This window comes from Oreochromis niloticus, linkage group LG18, assembly GCF_001858045.2.
Source record: "Oreochromis niloticus isolate F11D_XX linkage group LG18, O_niloticus_UMD_NMBU, whole genome shotgun sequence".
Classification (NCBI taxonomy): Eukaryota; Metazoa; Chordata; class Actinopteri; order Cichliformes; family Cichlidae; genus Oreochromis; species Oreochromis niloticus.
The window spans coordinates 32,215,535-32,237,678 of NC_031982.2; the positions used below are offsets into that span (position 1 = coordinate 32,215,535).

Below are 22,144 nucleotides of genomic sequence, written 5' to 3' on the forward strand. Positions count from 1 at the left end.
TGTAACATCTAGCAGGGTGACAGAAAAACCCAGGGTAACTTCTAAGGACCTCAACGTCTCTCTCACATTGCGTTTTTTAAACATGTTTCCATTTGTCACTTCAGTCTTTACTCTGAAATACAGGAAGAGAAATCGTGGCTGAAACAATTTCTCATGAAACCAGGGGTGTGGTCCAACAGTCAGTTTTGGTGAGGAAGGTTCCTAACTGAGAGAAGTGACCCAGAAGTATCTGTGTAGCAGCCACAATGAATCAAGATCATGAGCTTTATTAACTGATCAAAGTCTATTCTTTCATCTTCTGTATTATTCAGTTTGCATTGGTAATGCCCATTATTGTAATGCTTTTTTAAGATGGGCAAAACTTTATTTCACTTTGGGTTAGCTGGGATAAGTGATGGATGGAGGGAATTTTACTTCAGTCACAGAAATCCTAAAGAGGAAGGAGGAGCAGAGTTACAGTGGATCACTATCCAGCAGGGAAACAAGATTTATTTCAATTTCTTGGCGATGAGTGAGATTTACTAAGTGGGCAAATTAGGGTGATGACACCGTTCCAGAGTGATCTATTAATAGTGCACCAATTTACATTCAGAGATGCATGCAGCCAGTTCATTTCAGCATTAACCAGCTTGCTACCAACAGCAGGACAAAAACAGCAGATTCGATCATGGAGACACTGAATCTGCTAAACTAATTAAAACATTGTAAGTGCAGGTCTTCAGTTTACGTTTCTTTGTGGAAACAGCACAGCAAAGGAGACTCTGTGACGTTTTGGTATAAGGGATAAATCTTCTGACCGAACCTGCTGGGACTGTGTGAGGTCCTGAGGCTAAGAGTAAGGATTTATCCACAGGAGAGCTGCGTTCTTACAAACCATCCCACTGTGTAAACCTGACATCTGTGGAAGAGCTGAGCTGTATGATGTGTACAAGGACACAAAACATTATTTACCATCAGATCCCGAGCCCTCCATGTGTTAATCAAGAAACTGCTGCTGTGCTACATCCATAAATAATGAATAAATTAGGAGCTAAAGCTAAAAGGACAGTTTATTTGTACCAGCTTCATGTGAACACATTCAAGAATATCACAGATGAAAGAAACATTAACAACTTCCACACTACATAAAGCAGGAAAAATAGTTTTTCTTTCAGGTGGTTTCAGAAAAAAACAAAAACATCAAACACCTCCAAGACTCTCTTTGAAAGAACTAAAAACCTTTATTCTCATGGTCCAATCATGAGTGAACTCCCCGATGAAGCCTTGTGTGCTAAAACATGTCAGAGTTTTAAAGGTTAAACATGAGTTTCCAAAACATTTTGCTGGAGAACAATGAACTATTTGACTGAGTTTCAATTATTTACAGACGAGCAAAACCAGGAGAGAGAAAAAAGGACAAAACTGACTCAGTAAAACGACAGAAAATAAGATCCCATGTGCATCTGTATTATGTAGAAGTTCAGCCCAGCAACCAGTTCAGTTCAACACAAGTTTAAATGATTCTATCTGAACTCTGTGGAGCCTGATCTCAAGCTTTTTGAGTCTGACTCTGAAACCAGAGGATCTTTCTGTCTCTTCAGATTCACTGTGATCCAGTGATGGGAGTGATTTCAGCCCTGAGTGATCACGCTGATGTTTGTGTGCTTGTGTGTGCTTGTGTGGTTTCTCTCCTGTGTGGACCCGTTTGTGCGTTTTAAGGTCACCTGCAGTGGTGAAGGATGACCCACACTGATCACAGAGGTGCTGTTTAACCCCACTGTGAATCAGTTCATGTCGTTTTAAGTCACGTGATGTGGTGAAGCTTCTCCCACATTCTTTGCAGTATTTCAGTTTGTCTCCAGTGTGTCTGTGTTGATGTGTTTTTAGGTCAGCTTGGCAACTGAAAGTTTTTCCACAGAGGTCACAACGAAAGTCTTTCCCACCACCACAGTGATGACAGGGTTGAGAACTGGATCCTTCTGTGTCGCTCTGCTTCTAAACAAAGACACAAAGACAGTGTAAGTCAGTCCTTCAACACTTTTATCCTGAACGTCGCCTGAAATAAAGAGCATCTCTGCAGACGTCCAATTACATTTGACTGTTTCAGTTAACACACTCAGTTTACTGGGCTGCAATAACTACAATACTACCACCATAACACTACAGTAATAATAAAATTATAACTGAAATGAAAATCTGAATTATCACTCAGAGCTGCTTTTCCATGCAGTAGAATTGCTAACATGCTAACACAGTTTAATGAGCAGAGTTGTTCCACACAGTCAGGCTAAAATGATAACAATATAAATACATACCTCACAGTAACTGCACTTGTAGAGTCTCTTTCTGGTGTGGATCTGTTGGTGTCGTCTCAGGTAATGTGGAGATTTAAAAGTCTTCTCACACAGGTCACATTTATATGGTCGTCCCTCAGTGTGGGTAAACATGTGTCGTTGTAACTTTTCGTCTGTTGTAAACTCTTTGCTACATTGTTCACAGCAGTACACATCATGTCTGGTGTGAATGCGTAGGTGTGTATTTCGGTGCCCTCTCTGGCTGAAAGTTTTTCCACAGATGTCACAGCTGTATGCCTTAATTCCAGAGTGGGTAACTAGATGCCTCTGTAAGTGACCCCTTTGAGTAAAAGCTCTGCCACACTGATCACAGCTGTACGCTTTAACTCCACTGTGGATGAGTTGGTGTTGTTTTAGGGAAATCTTCAAGGAAAAAGACTTTCCACACAAGTCACAGCTGTATGCCTTAATTCCAGAGTGGGTAACTAGATGACTCTGTAAGTGACCCCTTTGAGTAAAACCTTTGCCACACAAGCCACAGCTGTACGCTTTAACTCCACTGTGGATGACCTGATGCTGTTTTAGTTTAGCCTTCTCAGTAAACTCCTTCCCACACTCGTCACAGCTGTATGCCTTAATTCCAGAGTGGATAAGTAAATGATTCTTTAAGTTGCTACTGTGAGAAAAAGCTCTGCCACACTGATCACAGCTGTACGCTTTAAATCCACTGTGGATGAGTTGGTGTTGTTTTAGGTGAGACTTCCTGGAAAAAGACTTTCCACACAAGTCACAGCTGAACGGTCTCTCTCCAGTGTGGATGACCTGATGAAGTTTTAGGGTAGCCTTCATAGCAAAATCCTTCCCACACTCGTCACAGCTGTATGCCTTAATTCCAGAGTGGGTAACTAGATGTCTCTGTAAGCTGCCACTGTGAGTAAAAGCTCTGCCACACTGATCACAGCTGTACGCTTTAACTCCACTGTGGATGAGATGGTGCTGTTTTAGGTAACCCTTCCTGGAAAAAGACGTTCCACACAAGTCACAGCTGAACGGTCTCTCTCCAGTGTGGATGACCTGATGAAGTTTTAGTTTAGCCTTCACAGCAAAATCCTTCCCACACTCGTCACAGCTGTATGCCTTAATTCCAGAGTGGGTAAGTAAATGATTCTTTAAGCTGTTACTGTGAGTAAAAGCTCTGCCACACTGATCACAGCTGTACGCTTTAACTCCACTGTGGATGAGTTGGTGTTGTTTTAGGTGATCCTTCCTGGAAAAAGACTTTCCACACAAGTCACAGCTGAACGGTCTCTCTCCAGTGTGGATGACCTGATGAAGTTTTAGGTTAGCCTTCATAGCAAAATCCTTCCCACACTCATCACAGCTGTATGCCTTAATTCCAGAGTGTGTAACTAGATGACTCTGTAAGCTGCCACTGTGAGTAAAAGCTCTGCCACACTGTTCACAGCTGTACGCTTTAACTCCACTGTGGATGAGTTGGTGTTGTTTTAGGTGATCCTTCCTGGAAAAAGACTTTCCACACAAGTCACAGCTGAACGGTCTCTCTCCAGTGTGGATGACCTGATGAAGTTTTAGTTTAGCCTTCTCAGTAAACTCCTTCCCACACTCGTCACAGCTGTATGCCTTAATTCCAGAGTGGGTAAGTAAATGATTCTTTAAGCTGCTACTGTGAGTAAAAGCTCTGCCACACTGTTCACAGCTGTACGCTTTAACTCCACTGTGGATGAGTTGGTGTTTTTTTAGGGAACTCTTCAAGGAAAAAGACTTTCCACACAAGTCACAGCTGAACGGTCTCTCTCCAGTGTGGATGACCTGATGCTGTTTTAGTTTAGCCTTCACAGCAAAATCCTTCCCATACTCGTCACAGCTGTATGTTTTCTCTCTCTTTCTTCTGTGAGGTTTGTCGGCCTCCTGAGAGCGCTGACTTCTTGGTCCATGTTGGTCCTGCAGTGACAGAGATACAAACAGAGGCAGTGAGTGACATGCAGTCGTGGAACAACCTCAACCTTCAAACTCCCTCCATTAACACTAGTTTTAAACCTGAAGGTGGAGTGTGGCACCAAACACCTTAAAGGTCTCTTATCCCCACCTGCTGGTAATAGTAACACATTACATCCAACTTGGTGCTAAAAATAATTCATGACTGTTCAAACACTAAAATCATGCCCATCCCTCCTGTACACCAGTGTTGGGTAAGTTACTTTAAATTAGTAACTTAGTTACATTACTAGTTACTTCTACCAAAAGTAACTCAGTTCAAGTTACTCATTACTTTCAAAGTAACTAGTTACTAGGGAAAGTAACTTTGGTTTTACTCAGACTTCTCTTGTTAATGCGTTGATTCCGTAACTGGATACCCAGCGAGAGTTCCAGTCTTCTAGCTTGCTTACTTGCCACAAGTGCACTGTGCCACCTACCAATAGAAAGGAAAAGATAATGTGCATATTTCCACGAGAGAAATCCCACGCCTGGACCGTCGTTGACCGCGGCCATGATTCTAGCCTACGTCACAGCGTCATGTGCGCTTTTTACATCCAACACAAAAACTGCAGTCGTGGTGCTTTGATTGTACTCAGAACTCGGAAATTCTGCCTTCTGAATAGGAAGATGTAGGTAACACCAGACTGCAGATGAGCTGCATACAGGGCTGGGCTGGGACAAAAAATCGGTCATGCTAGCTACTACACAGCATGAAAAAGTCAGCATAACGAAAATAAACTCCAACTAAACTTGGTTTATATCTGACCCGGATAAACTGCAGGTCATAACTTCTTACCTGAAGTTCAGTTCACCTGACACTCGGACCGGGGGCCGCTTCGGGTCTCTCCTCTTGCCTCCCCTTTCCCTCATCCACCTGCTGACCTCCACGACTTGCTAATGCTCTGCGATACCACCACACGAAGTAACAAATAACGAGCCTATCTAAATCCTAGTAACGAATAACACGTGCATGGTTTTGGCATAATAACTAGTTACCGTGCTCGTTACCACAAAATTAACTGTAACGCGTTACTTAATAACACGTTAGTCCCAACACTGATGTACACACACACACACACACACTTTTATATTATTTTATAATTTATATTATATTGTTGTTTCCTATTACATATTTCTATAATTTGTATAGATTTATACATAACTATTCAGTGATAATAAATCCTATGTTTGTGTATTTGTTTATTCATAAGGAACCCCATTAGCTTCCACAACAGATGTTGCTCGTCTTCTGTCAAATACAATCACATGGAGGAAAAAACATGGCGGCGACGGAGAATGAGAAGGGTGAAAGCGGATCGTTGAATGAAACAAATGAACCAGAATTGGTTTGTAAAAATGCAGCAACTTCACTGGTGTGGAACTGGTTTAGCTTTCGTCCGTCAGATACACAACAAAGCACTATTTGTGGTAGAGCATGCTAGCAGGCCGTCGTTATTACTGTGTTTTTTGTGGAGTTGTAAAGTATTTTGTCTAGTGTCAATTATATCGTCAGCTACATCGTTAACACAAATTTTCAAATGTATATCGTGATAAATATTTATATCGCCCTGCTCTGTCACCTTCTGTGTTGAGCTCATTGTTTTCTCTGTAGTGGCTGAGCTGAGTCCAAGTAGCTGAAAATGTTCCTCTGCTGCTCCGTCAGACTCTTCTCCTCCTGCTGATCAGCTGGGACACAAAACAGATCTTTGTTAGGCTCCACACTGCACTGAAGAGTCAAAGTGTCTCATATGTTCATCTGACAAGACAAGGAACACATTTTTGTTTCCTGAGGTGGGCAACTTATTGGAAACAAACACAAAAGGTTTGAGCACTGATACCTGGCATTGCTGGCATTGAAAGATGCAATGGCAGCAATGTGGATGGTCAAGACTAAAACCAATCATTAAGCAAAGACAACAGGGATCATTTGTTTCTGTTTATTTAGCATTCACAACATTTGTAGTTGCCTTCTGTACACATCTTTCAATGTGTTTGTGGGTGGATTGAATGCACCAGTGTACGTGCAGTATTAACCCCGATTCTTTTGTCCCCATGATAGAACAGAGAAAACCGACTCATAGTGTGTTAAAACATTTATATTTCTTTTTATTCAATCATCTTCTGGAAGAGAGAGACCCCTGCACAGCCCAAACGCCGGTTGCAGGATCTCTAACATTAGAATCATAAACTGTGTCTCATATAATTATTATTTTGGTACTTTACACGTCACAGTTTTGACACAAACATTGCTTATATGGCAAAGTTCCTCTTTTCTGTCTGGCTTCCTGTATCTATTAATATGCTGTACAGCTCTACACTTCCTGTTTTCAGTCTGGGTGAGCACTTAGTTTGTGAGTCAAAAGTGGCCTTGCTTTACAAACCTTCATTATTAAAGTTCATAAAACAATATAATAAGAAAATAAGGATACTAAGGATATTAATTACATGACAGCAGCCACTCAGACTCTACTCAAAGGATTACCACAATTAACCTAACAGACCTACACCTTGGTTCACAGATTCACTTTGTCTAAGGTTTATTTCTGGGATTTCACACAACCCAGTATTCAGATCATGAATACATAATGGGCTTGGATTTACAACATTATGAATGAAATGTGCTCTATTTGGAAGCAGCATGTCCCCCTCTCCTTTCCAGGGGTTGTGTGTGAGACTTTAAATCATCAAACTGTAAATTACAAGTTGTAAATTGATCCCTTTACCCTGAGTCCTAAAATGAATATTTATTTTCTCACTCTTCTTATATTTATTGTTTGTTTACTTGCACTGCTGTAACTGGAGCCTCGTCGTCTCGTCTCTCTATATACTGGACTGTATGTAGCGGAGAAGTTTACTTTGACTTCAGCAGCAAGCAGGCGCACCGAGGGCTCTCGTGCTCACTTTTCGCGTATAGAAAATTTTGAAAAAACATCGGTGCAAATTATAAGTCTCTGTCATAATGTCCGGTGTTTTCGTGTTAGTTGGTTTGTTTTTATTTTGTTTTATTTTGCGAGTTGGTTATTAGATGCTGCTCCAGCCAGCCAGAGAATCCCCCGCCGCCCCGCCCTCTCCTCCCTGTGCCGCAAGCAGCAGGCGCACCTCGCAAACGGAGGGCGCCCTTAAAGGGCGATAGAAAACCGATCGGTGCTGACATTCCCAATATGCGCTGGCATGATGTCGGGGCAGCATGAGTACGAGCAATCTTTTTTTTTTTTTGCCGATGCCCGTGATGCCGCCCCCCACCACGATGCCGCCCCGGGCAACCGCCCGTGTCGCCCGTATCTAAAACCGCTACTGCGTGGCTCACTTGCACTTCTAATCTATTCGTTTGCACACTTACACACACTCGGCTGTGGTTTCCTGTTTTGCTACACTCTGGAGAGCCTCGCCTTTAACGGTCTTCTCTCACAGAGAGCAACAGAAAACCTCACTCAGAAAACTTCGAAAAACTCAAGATTGACTGAACTCAGTTCAAAGTTACCTTGGCACTTACCTTTAGACGTGAGAGGTAGTGATGGTCCGCTTGAAGCTGACGCTCCGGTGCGTGTGCCAAAAAGATCAACACACTGCTTCAGAATAGTGATGTGTCGGTCGCGAACGAAATGGCTCTTAGAGCCGAATCTTTGACGTGAACGACGCAAGCCGTGGGGTTTTTCTCTTTCTCTCACCCTCTCTCTCGCACTTTTTTCCCGCTTCACTCCGCACTCGAGCCTTGTGCTTTGCGCTGGGCAGAGGGGGGAGGGGTGGTAGTTACACTCAGCAGCACAGGAACAGAGCAGGAGGGAGAGAGAGAGAAAGAGAGCCAGGGACAACAACGTCACATTAGAAAGGTATAGTAATCATCCACAACTATTTTCAGTTGCAGATGATAAAGGATTCAGAAAGTTTATTCATGCAGGCCCATATGACAGAGAATATGCACCTTCTTTTTGTTTTCATATTTTAATTTATATTTAATTGTGTTGTGGTTTGCAGTGTTTTGTGTTGTTTCACTTTAAATTTGTTTAAAAGGAAAAAAGCTGAAATTCTAAATAGTTAAAAGTTGAACTGTGACTAGTTGGTTTTTGTATTATATGATTTATTTATTACATTTTATATGGAGTGAATAAATAAAAGTATATTTACGGTGGCTCCTAGAGACAAAGCACGTACAAACCCCAAAACACGTACAAACCCCAAAACACGTACAAAACACAACAGAAGTGCTCCAGGATGCTCGGCGCAGTGTTGAACTTTTGTTACCTAGAGCCTACACAGCCAGCAAGTACCAACGACCGGATTTGGTGTGTGGCAGTAGCAGGTAAATGAACATTTTTTTTAAAATTATTTGCATATATATGAGTGCTTGTGTATAAATACACAAACAATACACATATGCTTTCAGTTGTGTAATTTAAGTGATCTAGGTAGCTCTGTTTTGGAAGTTCAGTTAACGCTAGAAATGGGTTTTGGAGTTTGCACGTGCTTTGTCTCTAGGGGCTGCCGCATATATTTATATATAAACATATATAAATAAAACCACGCTTCTTTTTTTTTTACATTAGTAATTCCTTTTGTGCATAATTTTATATTATTGTTGATAATAAATTAATTAAAACAACAAAACAGCCTGAGAAGCCTTTTCGGAGACAAAAGAGCCGGCTCTTGTTAGTGAGCCGAGCCGAAAGAGCCAGTTCTCTAAAAAGAGCCGGAAGTCCCATCACTAGTTGTGTAATATGCTGGTATTGATATGATCAAAAATGAACTGAGTTGTTTCCTATTCTATAGAAATTGTACATCTAATTAATAACAAGGCTTTCTGCTGATGTTACTAATTAAAAATGTATTGTTTTATTTTTAAGCAGCAACTTTTTAGCATGCAATCAGTCCATGCTGTACAGGACAGATTTGTAAACTGTGCATACAAAAATAGACAATTTCACAAAATTGCTCATTCAACAAATGTAAATCACAGCAGATTTTTGTTGTTGTAGGTGCACTGTCACAACTAGAAATGTGGGGGGAACTTCTCAAAATTGAAGGCAGAACAGGAAAATACATGGAAATAACAATTTTTCTTTAAGCACATCAGTAAAGGTCGATCCGGATACTTGATAACTGTTGGTGTAGGTATGACATGAATTTGAATCTCCATTATCACAGGTTTTAATTGGGAGGCAACATGCAGATATACATAAGGAGGACTATAAACAGCGATTCCTATTGCATACAACTGTTTTAGAAAATACCAACAACACTGTTAATTTATCGCTTGCTGGTCTATAGACTTTACAGTGTGGATGGATGGAAAATCCATCTGGCTCCACTCTTGCTGAATTGGTGCTACAAACAACTCTGCGCTCGGCTTTCCTGGCTGTGTGTGGATTTATACTTACAAATTTTGACCCTATTTTTCTTCCTTTCAGCTGATTGGTCAATTTCATGTCAATCACCAATTAAACAATGCAATCAGAGAACATCTCCAAAAGTTGATTCTGTTCATCTGGACGAAGCGTTTTCAGTGGGAGAAAATGCTAAAAAGCTACGTCCAGATGAACAGAATCAACTTCTGCAGATTTACTTACCTGGATGATTGAGCATGCATCAAGACAATCAGAGAACAGATAGGTTTGGCTGTTGGAGGGCTGCTTTACGGAGCTTCAGGTCCTGGAAGAATAAATTCCTTTTTACATACCAGACCAGCATTTTTCTTCATTACCACGAAGGAAAACAGTCTGTGCGTGTCCGAGTTCAGTGGTTTTTGTGTCACAGGGCTTATAATATGTGTAAAAATCTGGCCAGGGACCATCACATCACACTGCTATCATATTTTTCTGTTACTATCATGTTTCTTTTCTGAGATGTTGTTACTTTTATGACAGATGTAACGAGAAATCTTCCTGAAAGTAAAATGTTTTATTCTAATCAAATATTTGATTCTGATAACAGATAAAGATTTTTTTTTACTTTTGTTCCGCTATGATAGTTTATACAAATTTTGGCCAATTCCTATTTATTTTAATAGGCTTTAGCCCCCAAAAAGTCGCCAGCGACAGGTTTTTCCAGACCTGTCTCGTCAAACCTGAGCTACCAGGGGTCCAACACGCCTGGACTTTTAGAAGAAAAGAGATGTCCGAAAATAAACCACAGGGTCAAATACTTGATTTTGTTCAGTGTTTTAGAGTTATCAATTCGAATTGACTAATTTAAATAATTTAGTCATCTACATTTTGATTGCCTTTTTCAGTAAAACCAGCAAAATTTCAATTTCTTTTTTTTTCTGTCATTAATCCTTGATTACACTCATATAGTATACAGTAGAGGAAAAAACCTACCAGATGTGTAAAGTAGTAGTAATACTGAAAAAAGGGACAAAAGCACACACGCTCACAGCTGATTTTATGACACTTTTACAGCTAAAACAATATATAATTCCGGTTATCCTGCGTAACATTATTGGGGATAAAGGGTTAAGGACCCGCAATTAATTTTTTTAGTTTAGCTTGTGTTTACTACCATTTTTTTTTTATCACCACACAGTAAACATTAAGTAATATGTAACGTGTCTATTTATCCTCCATGCCTGGTCCATTATCTTAAGCTTAGGCTGCTGCCCCTCAACCCAATCCGGTACTAAGTAGAGAGGCCCAGAGTTCGCTCTCTCCAGGCACTTGGTCCATCCTCCGGGGGAATCCCAAGGCATTCCCAGGCCAGCTGAAAAACATAGTCCCTCCAGCATGTCCTGGGTGTTCTGGGTCTCTTGTTCTCCTGGGAGAACAAGTGTAGACGATGCCACATGAAGGATGATGAAATTCCTCATATCACCTGAGCTGGCTGTGGAGTACAACATGCTTGGCCGACATGGGAAAAAAAAGTTCAGAGATTTGCGTCTTTTTAATGTTGTGTATGGTAAGTTAGTTTCACTTGAGACATTTGAACTTTAGAAAACTAAACTTTTTTAATAAAGTGTTTGAAAGTGTAACTGAGATTGGTTATCATGCAATTTGTATACATTTTTTGAGGCAATAAAGTGAAATAAACATTGTTCTTTGCAAATCATCACCAAATGAAGTAAGCTAAGATTAACTTTACTTTGGCTTGCCCATTTTTCTTCTTCATTTGCAGAGACACTGAAGAAGAATTATTTAACATCAAAAGTCAACTTGCAAGAAGCAGAGAAGGCTCTGTCCAAGTGGTTCACTGGAGCTAAAGACAGAGGAGGACTGAGGGCTGCAAGGGTACAAAATAGACTTACGGCTCTGTAAAAAAACAAAAAAAGAAACCCTGCTGATTCAAGATAAACTTTTGAGTTTTCCATCTGACTTTTTCCCCATGTTGCTACAGTTCCAAATATCTAAGGAATTTTGCTGTAGTTTGACATTTCTAGTTTTTTAAAAGTTTACACACTTTGGTATACAGTTACGTAAAATCACAGTTGTTGGACAAAATAAATGTGAAAAATGTTGTTTTGTGTACCTAAATTTTTTATTTACAAACTAGTTTTTGTTTGCGGTCAATATATTTGGTGTCTTTCTGTCTCAGAACCCATATTGACCGTCTGATAAATTGATTTTGTGACTGTTTTGCTACATGGGGCCCACTCAGTGCCAGAAATTTGCCAATTCAAACTAGAAGTAAGATGCAACTACAGAACCCACTGATAATGCCATTCTAACTTTTTAGCTCATGTTTTCCTCATGTTGTACCCACAAAAAAATTGAAAGGTGGGGCCCGGGTGGGTTTCTGTGTACTTTGCCCAGTTGGGGCCCATTTAGTTCCCAGACTTTACCAATATAACACCGAGATGGGCTTATAAAATGGGGCCATTATGGAACCCGCGGACAGTCCTATATGGGGCCCATTTTCAGCCCATTTCCAAACCATATGAGCCCCACATATAAATGTTGGCTGGGGCAGGGTATCCCTCAGCAGCAGCTACAATATCTTCAGAGTGACAAACTGCATTTAGCTGAACACCAATTTAAATTCAAAGAACTGGAGAATGCAGTTTATACAAACCGGGTCCACTAAACTGCTCCACCTGAACAGGAGAGGAGCGCTTCCTGAACCGGTGTTTGTCAAAACATCACACATTGTCAGATTGGCCGAAAACGGCGTTCACGCCGCCGTCGCTCCAGTACAGCTGAGCAGACTGCAGCCGTGGGAGAGAGTGACTGTGTTTCACACGCTCAGCTCGAGCTTTCTGATCCTGGACTTCATGACAGATCTACCACTGTGAGTAACACTGTTTCGTCTTCGGTGGACTCTGTATCTCCTAAATCAGATAACTCTGCTACTGTGTGTTTGAACTCTAAAGACATTATTCAGAGTGACACCTCGGTGTCAAGTTATTCACCGTTGTCCTCGCTAGTGATCTTTGTGTTCCTGAGCCGTCAGACTCTGGTAATGCTCGCAGTGTTTTCTCTGAGTTAGCCAATATGGATTTTCCAGCTGTTGAGCTGAACAAAGGACTGTTATTCCACCCCAGACTCACCTACACGCTGTTACTGGCACTGTATCCCCGCTGGACTGTTTTATTCCTCAGCCTGTTGATTCTGAGGTTTCCCAGCCTGAGCCCAGCCACACACCATCAACAGTTGTAAATAAAACAGTGCGTGCTGAGGAGCACAAACAGTCTAAGACTGTGTGTTCTGTAGCCGATGCTCCTTCTAGTGACTGGTTTGTGTTCCAACCTGTTTTGTCTTTTCACATTTCCGGTGCTGCCCAGCCAGCCCTGGACACAGTAAAACTTCTTCATCTGAGACTTCCTGTGTTGGTCCGACAGTTTCCCCTCTGTGATCTTTTCTGTGCCTCAGCTGGTAAACGTAAATGGTAACAGAGTGCAACCTGCCATAGTTAAACTGGCTAAAATGCTTGAACTTAGCACAAACTTCTTTGGTTCCTGTTTACACCTCAGCTTCTTCTTATTTTATATATATGGCCTGGTCATGGGGAATGAGACAGAACACAGAAAATATTCGTTTTTGTTTTTTGGCTTTTTTTTAAATTTCTCCAAATGATCTCGGAAAAGCGCAGTTTTTTAGTTTTTGTGGTTTTGAGTGAAAACATTTAAGTTTAACATTAAACCCAGGAAGAGTTCCTACTTTGGGTTCCAATTTAAGCAGATTATTAAAGTAGATCTAATTTGACCAACTTCACAGGCACCTGTTGAACTGTCACTAACCCAAAACCAGCGAGAGCTCTAATCCTGCTCCACAGGCTCAGCCTAAAACACCTGTAACTTTCAAGGTCTGAGATAACAATAAATATCAAAATATCACAGTGTAATAATAATTAATATTCGTAATAAATGTGTAATAATATTTTTATTATTATTTGATTTGATTTTCCTGTTTGCAGCAAACAATTTTACAAGCAGAGCTGCTGTCAGTCCACAGTAGAGGCCGATCCTTCCTCGTCTCTCTACTGCAGAGACACAAACACATCTGGGTTTCTCACATTCATTAAAATCAATTACACTAACAGCTGTAGAAATGTTTAGCTTATTTTAGAGTTTAGACATGTAGGAATGTTTAGTTTGCTTTAGAGTTTAGAAATGTGTTAAGATAGAATGTAGAATTATTGCAGAGACACTGACACTTCCCTGGATATAAATAAAGGCCTGATTGTGTCATGAGCTTAGAAGTAGATTTGTAACTGGATAACTGTGGTCTGGAGGAGAGATGGTATTTATGGCCCCTAGGAAGAGACACACACCCACAGTGTTTTAACTGATATACTCCCACACCTATATGCACACTCACTCACGTGCACGCACATACCAGGTATGCACACACAGTCACTCACGAGCACTCACATAGACACGCGGGTACGCGCACACACAGGCACTCACTTGCTCGTGTACATAGACACAGACACAGAGTTTGCAGCACACTGTGGGGGATTTATGATGGGGTCGCTGCTATAAAGCTGGGTGTAACTAACAAAGGGGTGAAGATTGTTTCAGAGGGACACCGGCCTCGTCTTCCCTTCTAGAAGTGCATGCTTAAATGAAGATGAATAAAGATTTTGTAAAAATAACTACTGAGTTCCGGTGCCATCTCTGGATCCCTCGACGAATAAAAGAACCGGGGTAAAACTGATTTCCCAACAGTTTTGGTGCCGAAACCCTGGGATTCGCTCGAGGCCCAGAGAGGATGAATTGGCAGAGCTGAGATCGTGAAACAAGGCGAACAGAGAGCTAGCTCATGATTAAAAGGTAAGCACCACCTGTTTATTTTCGAACCGTGCATATTGTTTAAAGCCTAAATTATCTGTTCGCTAAGTTCAGCGTGTCTCAGTGTAAATTCACTCAGTATGTTAAAGAAACGGTGTGTGATCCGTCTTAGTTAGTAATTAATAGAATCGGTGTTTCATCCGTGGCGGTGTGTGATCCGTCTTAGTTATTAGGAAAAAGTGGCGGTGTGTGATCCGTCCTCCGTGCGTTAAAGCAGGAAACGTGTGTTACTATTAGTTAGAAAGCGGGGCTGAAAGGTGAGGGCCGTGTGTGTCACGGGCTTGGTAGCCCCACCTAGTCTCGGACGCGGGGCTAGGACCTGTGAGGGCAGGAGATCCAGGGTGGTGACCTGGGGATTCGTGGCTCCTTAAATAACAAAGTTGGGGAGAGGTCCCTGTCACAGTCTGAAGTATGCATAAAAGCAGGATCGGTTGCTTTCGCCGGTTAGATTCCGAACTGAGTTGAACCAGTGCCTGATGCAGAAGGAGGGCTGTCTAGTGTGTGTGAAAGCGCAGTTCTGTGTCTCGTCTGAAGTACGGGAGTCAATTAAAGTAACAAAAAGAATTTGGGTCTAAAAGTGTGTGTTTGTGGTGTGCAGAAATCGCGGCAGGAGGCCGTGTCGCGAATTGTTGCAAACTGTGAAGTCAATTGGGGGGTTTAATTTGGTTTTATTTTTTATGGGGAAGAGAAACTGCGGTATTCAGTCCGTGGCGCAGTTTGAATAATTCGTGAGGCAAATGTGGCGCGATCTGAAGATCGTGAGCCTAATTGTCCTAGTTAGGTTGAGGCGTACAAGAGCGGACGGCACCCGCTCTTCGTGCTGATCAGGGCGTTGTCCTGTATCAGCAGAGAAGGTGTCTCGCAGAAAGTTTGAATGGGACTGCGAGAAGCATGAGGTGTGTGTGAGCCAGCCTCAGGGGGCGGGTTCATAGGTGGAACAAAGGAGGAGTAAAATGTGTGTGTGTGAGTGAGAGAGAGAGAGAAAGAAAGGTGGGGGCGAGTGACCTGTGAGTGTGTGTGTGTGAATTCCTTGATGACAAAAAGAGGGAGAAAAAGTAGATTAGTTGATTTCCTGTGAAATAATAATAATTAAGAAATCAAAGTGATCAAATAGGAGAAAATGAACTAAAGTAACTAAAGAAAAACTAAACAGTGGATTAGTGTTAAGGTAATGATGAATAAATTGATAAAATTAATAGTGACATTTAAAGGTGAGCAAGTACTCAAGGATGGATGGAGAATTTGTTTGCTGATTGTATGAGAGCTGTTGGGGTGAAAGGAAAATGAGGTTGGAGGAGTGAGTGAACACGTTAATGTGTGGGTGTAAAAAAAAAAAAAAAAAAAAAGAGAGAGAAAGAAAATAATGACAACAAAGAAAATAAAAAGTGTGGAAGTGTGAGTGAGAAATTGTCTCCAACTGGGGAAAGCAGTGACACTATAGGTCATCTTCTTCCCCTGCTGAAAGAAAGAAAACATAATTTGGAGTATTGTGGGTGAAAATAATTAACAACAACATCAACAACAACATTTTTTGTGTTTGCGGTTAAGAACAAATAAAATTTCATTTTCGGGGTTTAAAGTTAGTAGAGTTCAAAACAAAATAAGCGGAGATGTGTTGCTTTAGGAGTGATGAAAACATATGCAGTCACAGTGAATAATGAAAGTCTCTCAGTCTGTGGGGAACAGGTGGGGAACGGACCTGGATCAATTCTCCATGGGCGGCAGTCGGAAGAAAATTATAGGTTAAGATCATTAGAAATTAAAAACAAAAATAGGAACACCCAGCCAGAATTTTTGGCTGAATTGTTTTGCAGCTTCCCGTCCTCATCCTGAAAAAGCAAGCTCCAAGGAAGCTAATCTCTCCCTGAAGACACAGAGTGCAGTTCCAGAAGCACAAGCATGAACAACAACAGTGGACAGCAGTCCAAGAGACAATACCAGAGACCTGAGCAGAGAGGTCCAGCAGCACTATGGGCAAACGGCATCAGAAAGAGAAGGTCCATCATCTTGATTGGATGAATGGAGATGCGTTTCCAGCAAGCTGCAACTTCACTGTGTGTGAAGGACTTTTGAGAAGATTGTTGAAGTTTGACACTTGCCATGTTTGGAGCAAGATGGCAATGAAAGAGACAGTGGGAGCAAACACGGGACAAAGCTGAAGAGAACTGACTGCGATTGGACGGCAAAGTGGGAGAGAAGAACGGAGAGAAAGGAGCAGGTGAGGACAGATGAATGCTGTTTTAGTGTGGGGATTCAAATTGGGTTAAGGAATCTGGGGAGACAAATGACTGCCTTGAAGTGGAGGATTGACAAAGTGTCCAGACCACCACAAAAGGGGGAGGAAGACAAGCACTGAGGTATGCGAGAGTACTGTTAGAGAAAATGGAAAGACAACACCACACATGCACGTGACATGCACTACAGAGAATACAAAATCATACATAAAGTGTTACACATCAACAGAGGGTAATGGTAGAAGGGGTTAATAACACACAGCGTGGTTGCCGAGGGTAACCTGCAAGCACTTAGGGTTTAGCTGTGCCTGACTATGACAGAGATTTTCATTTAGATGTTTCTGAAACAAAACTTGGACTGAACGGAGTTTTGTTTCAGAAAAAAGGGGGAAGGTACATAAAAGAACACACAGAAATAGAAAATGTCTTAACCCTACTGACACACACACACACGCAATGAAGCTCATTAGGATCAAACACAATTTTAAGTAGGTAATACTGTTACCATCATCCTGTCTGGTTTATTTAGTGGGTTGAGAAGTGATACATAGACCACTGAATTAGTATTATTTTGGGGAACATGACTGAATGATAATAGAATCCTGCAGCCAGAGTGTAAATGAATAAAACAAGCAGATTTTTGTTTTTTGTTTTGTTTTGTTTTGTTTGTCGTTTCTGATGTATGGGGAAGGTTTTATCATGGCACCCACTCTTAGACTTGGTGTGTTTTCACCTATTAGAAAAAGAATATTCTGGGGCAAGTCCTAGGACCAGGCTTCTGTATTTTTATTTAATTTCGTTTTTACTTTTGTTTTTCAGTTTTATCTGTTGTTTTTCATTTTATTTTTGTTTTTGAACAAGTGCACTGATTTCTGTTTGTGAATTTCTTTTCTTTAAGCAGATCTGCACGACGGGAATTAAAAGCGTTATACGACACGTCGAGAAAACCGTTGCAAGTGAGTTTCTCCAAAAATTAAAATGGGCTCAGGAGAAAGTCACTTATCTGGGACAATTAAAAAGAGAGTCCCTGCCCAAGAAGGATTCACCAAGGCAATCCGATTTAAATTCTTCTTTTTCTTTTGAAATGACGTCATTTTGCTATGAGTGGAAACTAAATGCGACGATAGTTTCCACTACCAGCAAAGAAAGAATGAATGCATGAGTGAAAGAGGAAAAACTGACTGACTGGTAAAAGCTGATAAAAGCTGACAAGACTTGACCACTACTCAAGGTTAACCTCCACCTAGACAGGACAAAAGGGTGGATGAATTTATGTGTGTTTCTTTTTACAGGAGCAGGAAGATGACAGCAGCATCCTAGGTTGCGTGACGGTTTAACCTTTTAAATGCCACTTTCTGTGTTTGTGAATCTATCAGGGGTGTTATTCATGGGCTTGTGCGTAGCGTTAACATTTACATTTCTTTTCTACAGCAGAGAGTTAATCATGTGTTTGATTATGTGAGTTACAGCAGGACACACTAATGGTTAATGTTCTTTCTACTACAGGATTACTGGGTTTATGAGTGAAGGGAACTGTGTTTACAGGCTATATGTTGATTATGCTATTACACTGTGTTCTTGGGAAAATGTTGACTATTACAGGGGAGAAGTGAAAATAATGTGAAACACATCCTGTGTTGAAACCAGTGTCACTCCTTTTACAGCAGGCTTAACTTTATGACCTTTCATAGCACCTCTGGAACCTGTCGACCTGCGCCTGACCACCAGGATTGTCCATCTGTGTTGTTAATGTTTGTTTTTCTAAGAGTGCATGTAGAGGATTCAGCAGAAAACAGACAAGTAACATGAGAAAACAAATAAGAGATGCAGTGTTTATGGAATAGTTGAATATGGGGCTCATTAGCTGGCCACTACTGAGCTCATAGTAAGTGGAGTGACATTGCTTAAGGAAAGTCACCGATTAAATTGTGGAATAAATTGGGATGATTCATGATTTGGGACAAATTATGGCAATAATTGTGATTTAATGATTTGAGAAAACCTGCACATGATACTTGTCTTTTATGCTGAATACTTTATTATTCTTATGATTTATAGTCGGTTGTAAATGTGAAGTTTGATTTAACAGATTTATCTTGCAGGATACAGGCTCTGGGTGGAACTGGGAGTTAGACAAGCTAAACATTTAATTGCTGACTGATGTTTTTACACAGGGTTACAGGCTGGAGTATGGCTGCTCCAAGCGGAAGCCATGTGGGGAGAGGAGCGTTATTTTTAAATCTGTAGATGTCGTGAGGTGCCATGACGAGAAGGAGTGACTGAGGAGATCGTCTACAAGATGGGAGCTGAGGCCAGGAGAGAGTCTTCAGGAGGATCAGAGATCACCTTCAGCACAGCAGACCTCGCGCAGGAGATCGTCATGAGGAGACTCTGCACAGCAAAATCTTAAATAAAATGAAAGAGTGTCGACGTTGACGTTGAGGAAGACAACTAAGGTGTACAACGTGCTCTGCCTTAAAATCTTCAGCAGCGTTGGAACGTGAGAATCGAGGGATGGAGAGAGCGTGCCAAGCTCCAAAAGTGACAGCGCAGAGGAAGTCCAGCGATGGAATTGTGATTCTGTGAACAGTACAAATGATTTGATGCTCTGCAGAGAAGCCTTCTGCATGGGAGAAGATGTAAACAGACAAGCCTTTCATCTACATTTACATCATGTCAACTTGTCTAGGCTGGTTGAGGGGGAATTTGAGAGAAACGGTAGTGTTAGGTGTGATAACTGTTGTTATTGTAACTGTGATTTTTCTTATAAGTGAATTGCCCAGAGACAGACCCGAATCCATTCCGGCGACTCCACCATCACAGGCAGATAAAAAGGGGGATTTGTAGAAATGTTTAGCTTATTTTAGAGTTTAGACATGTAGGAATGTTTAGTTTGCTTTAGAGTTTAGACATGTAGGAATGTTTAGTTTGCTTTAGAGTTTAGAAATGTGTTAAGATAGAATCTAGAATTATGGTAGAGACACTGACACTGCCCTGGATATAAATAAAGGCCTGATTGTGTCATGAGCTTAGAAGTAGATTTGTAACTGGATAACTGTGGTCTGGAGGGGAGATGGTATTTATGGCCCCTAGGAAGAGACATACACCCACAGTGTTTTAACTAATATACTCCCACACCTATATGCACACTCACTCACGTGCACGCACATACCAGGTATGCACACACAGGCACTCATGTGCTTGTGCATACACACAGAGACAGAGTTTAGAGCACACCATGGGGGATTTATGATGGGGTCGCTCCTATAAAGCTGGCTGTGACTAACAAAGGGGTGAAGATTGTTACAGAGGGACACCGGCCTCGTCTTCCCTTCTAGAAGTGCATGCTTAAATGAAGATGAATAAAGATGAATAAAGATTTTGTAAAAATAACTACTGAGTTCCGGTGCCATTTCTGGATCCCTCGACGAATAAAAGAACTGGGGTAAAACTGATTTCGCAACACAGTACAGAACCAGGATACAGTACTTACCTCTGAACCACTGTGCCACTTAACTCCAGGTCCATAGATGGTCATGATCTGGCACCATTTCAAGCCATTTATCAGAATGAATCGTTTCATCTAACATCACCTCTTCAAACATTTAAAGCTTCCACTCGCAGAAAAAGATCAAACGCATAACTCCTGCTGATCAAACTGATTCAGTGTTTATGTTTCTTTGATCCTCTGAGTCACATCAAACCTGCTGTAGAGAACGAGTCCAGAGAACAAGAAAACAGACATTATGCAAAGTTAACCACCATGTAGACATTAATCTTTATTAAAGTGCAGACTGAAAGTGTTCCTGTTTGATTAACAGGAAAATCTGCTTGAGAGATTCAGGAGTCCTCACAGTATTCACTCTGAAGTCATGTTGAGGTGCATTTAACAAATCCACTGTGTGTTTACTACAAGAAAACACTTTTCTGCTTCATTAAATGCAGAAGCACAAACACAGAAAACCAGAAGCAGTCGGTGGGACATTTAAGTTCTTTAGTTTTGATTTGGTTTTTGGTTTTTCTGGGAAGACATTTGCACCCTTAATATGAGTGAAGAGAGGTGAAGGAAGTCTAAAAGTCTAAATACAAAAGGGAAAAAGGGCAATTGCAAAGATGAGACGGAGGAGAGCAAAACAGAACCTGATGCACACAGATTGAAGAGTACCAAAGTAAAACAGGAAGTACACAGACTCAAGGACACAGGCTTCACAGAGGGACATGACTGACTTGAAAACAGAGGGAACATATTGAACCAAAACCAAAGCTCTAGGAATACAAAACCAAAACACAAACAGCAATAACCCTGCAAATAAAGAACAAACAAATCAGAACACTGGGTCACAGACCCAGGACCATGATAGTAACGGTTAATTATTCACAAGAACACCTGATGATGTGTTTTGGTGGTTCCTTTTTTCATTGTGAACATCAGTGTGCATAATAATGAGTCCATCACTGCTGAAGACACTGACTGCTGATTTAAAAGGGAGGAAATGTGAGCAAGAACTGACAATGATTCAGAATCCAAATATCCTGACAGCTGCACCTGATCGTATTAACATCTCTGATCAAGTACTGTCACGGCCAGGCGGATCAGCTGCACGCTGATCAGCACTCTCTCTCTTCCTCTCTCTCTCCTCTTCTCTCTCGCCGGGGCGGAACTCACTGTGGGTTCATGCCCTCGGCCCACGCCCTCGGGAGATGAGACACCTGGGTCTCGTTAATGTGATCAGCACTTAAGCCAGGAGGTGACTGCTGTTCGTCGCTGGATCGTTGTCTACCACACGTTAGTGAAGCCAAGCTACAGCAAGTTAGTTAAGAGTGTTTCCCTGTGTGCGTCGTACTTAACCCTGTCTCCCTGTCTACAGAGCTCCCTGGATTTTCCCCCCGTGTGGCAGTGTCGGAGTGTGAGCCTGTGATCGTGTGAGTGGATATTCTGAAGAACGCGTGCTTTCCCCTGGACTTCCCTGGAGACCCCCTCTCCCCTCACTCAGCTGTATATAGCACCCCGCCCCCCGCACATTCTTGTATATACACCTGGTGCATTGTAAATAAACCCTTCTTGTGAGCATCAGAACCGGAGTCCTGCGCTTGAGTCCTCCTCCAAACCGTAACAAGTTCAATGATGAGATAATGTTGCTGAGCTCACTGAGCGGTCCATCACTGCGTGTGATTAATGAAGATTCGTTGAAATAAGTCAGAATGAATCAAAAGGTTCACCTTCACAGCTTCATGTCCTCAGAATTTGAGAATTTGAGGTTCAAACTTTAGTTAAACACAAATTCAGCTTCTAGATCCACAAAACCTTTAATAGTTTGAGTTGATCCAAAGGTACCTTCTGAAACTTAATAACTGAATGAGAGTCTGACACTGGTACAAACGAAACTGCAGCTCATCAAGGTCGTCATCAGATCTTTGCAAAT

General features: G+C 41.5%; 1 protein-coding gene and 2 long non-coding RNA genes across 6 annotated transcripts; 1 reads left to right on the forward strand and 2 right to left on the reverse strand.

Moving 5' to 3' along the window:
- Positions 1-2,642: 2,642 nt before the first annotated feature.
- LOC109195431 (zinc finger protein 665-like) lies at positions 2,643-5,892 on the reverse strand (the record flags this gene model as incomplete). The annotated part of the gene is made up of 2 exons (XM_025900344.1): positions 5,852-5,892; positions 2,643-4,235 (listed from the first exon to the last, which is right to left on the reverse strand). Coding segments are annotated over exons 1-2 (1,611 nt in total), but the record flags the coding sequence as incomplete, so codon positions are not given.
- Positions 5,893-5,906: 14 nt separating this feature from the next.
- On the reverse strand, positions 5,907-7,958 carry LOC112842870 (uncharacterized). Its single transcript, XR_003214893.1, has 2 exons — positions 7,765-7,958; positions 5,907-5,957 (listed from the first exon to the last, which is right to left on the reverse strand). It is a non-coding gene; the product is annotated as an uncharacterized LOC112842870 (long non-coding RNA).
- Positions 7,959-8,039: 81 nt separating this feature from the next.
- On the forward strand, positions 8,040-11,715 carry LOC106096780 (uncharacterized). Of its 4 annotated transcripts, none has more exons than XR_003214894.1 (3): positions 8,040-8,101; positions 10,857-11,159; positions 11,376-11,715. It is a non-coding gene; the product is annotated as an uncharacterized LOC106096780 (long non-coding RNA). The 4 variants fall into 4 exon arrangements; XR_003214895.1 differs by having other exon boundaries at positions 8,053-8,101; positions 10,852-11,159; XR_003214896.1 differs by lacking the exon at positions 8,040-8,101 and adding an exon at positions 8,412-8,571 and having other exon boundaries at positions 10,852-11,159.
- Positions 11,716-22,144: the final 10,429 nt, after the last annotated feature.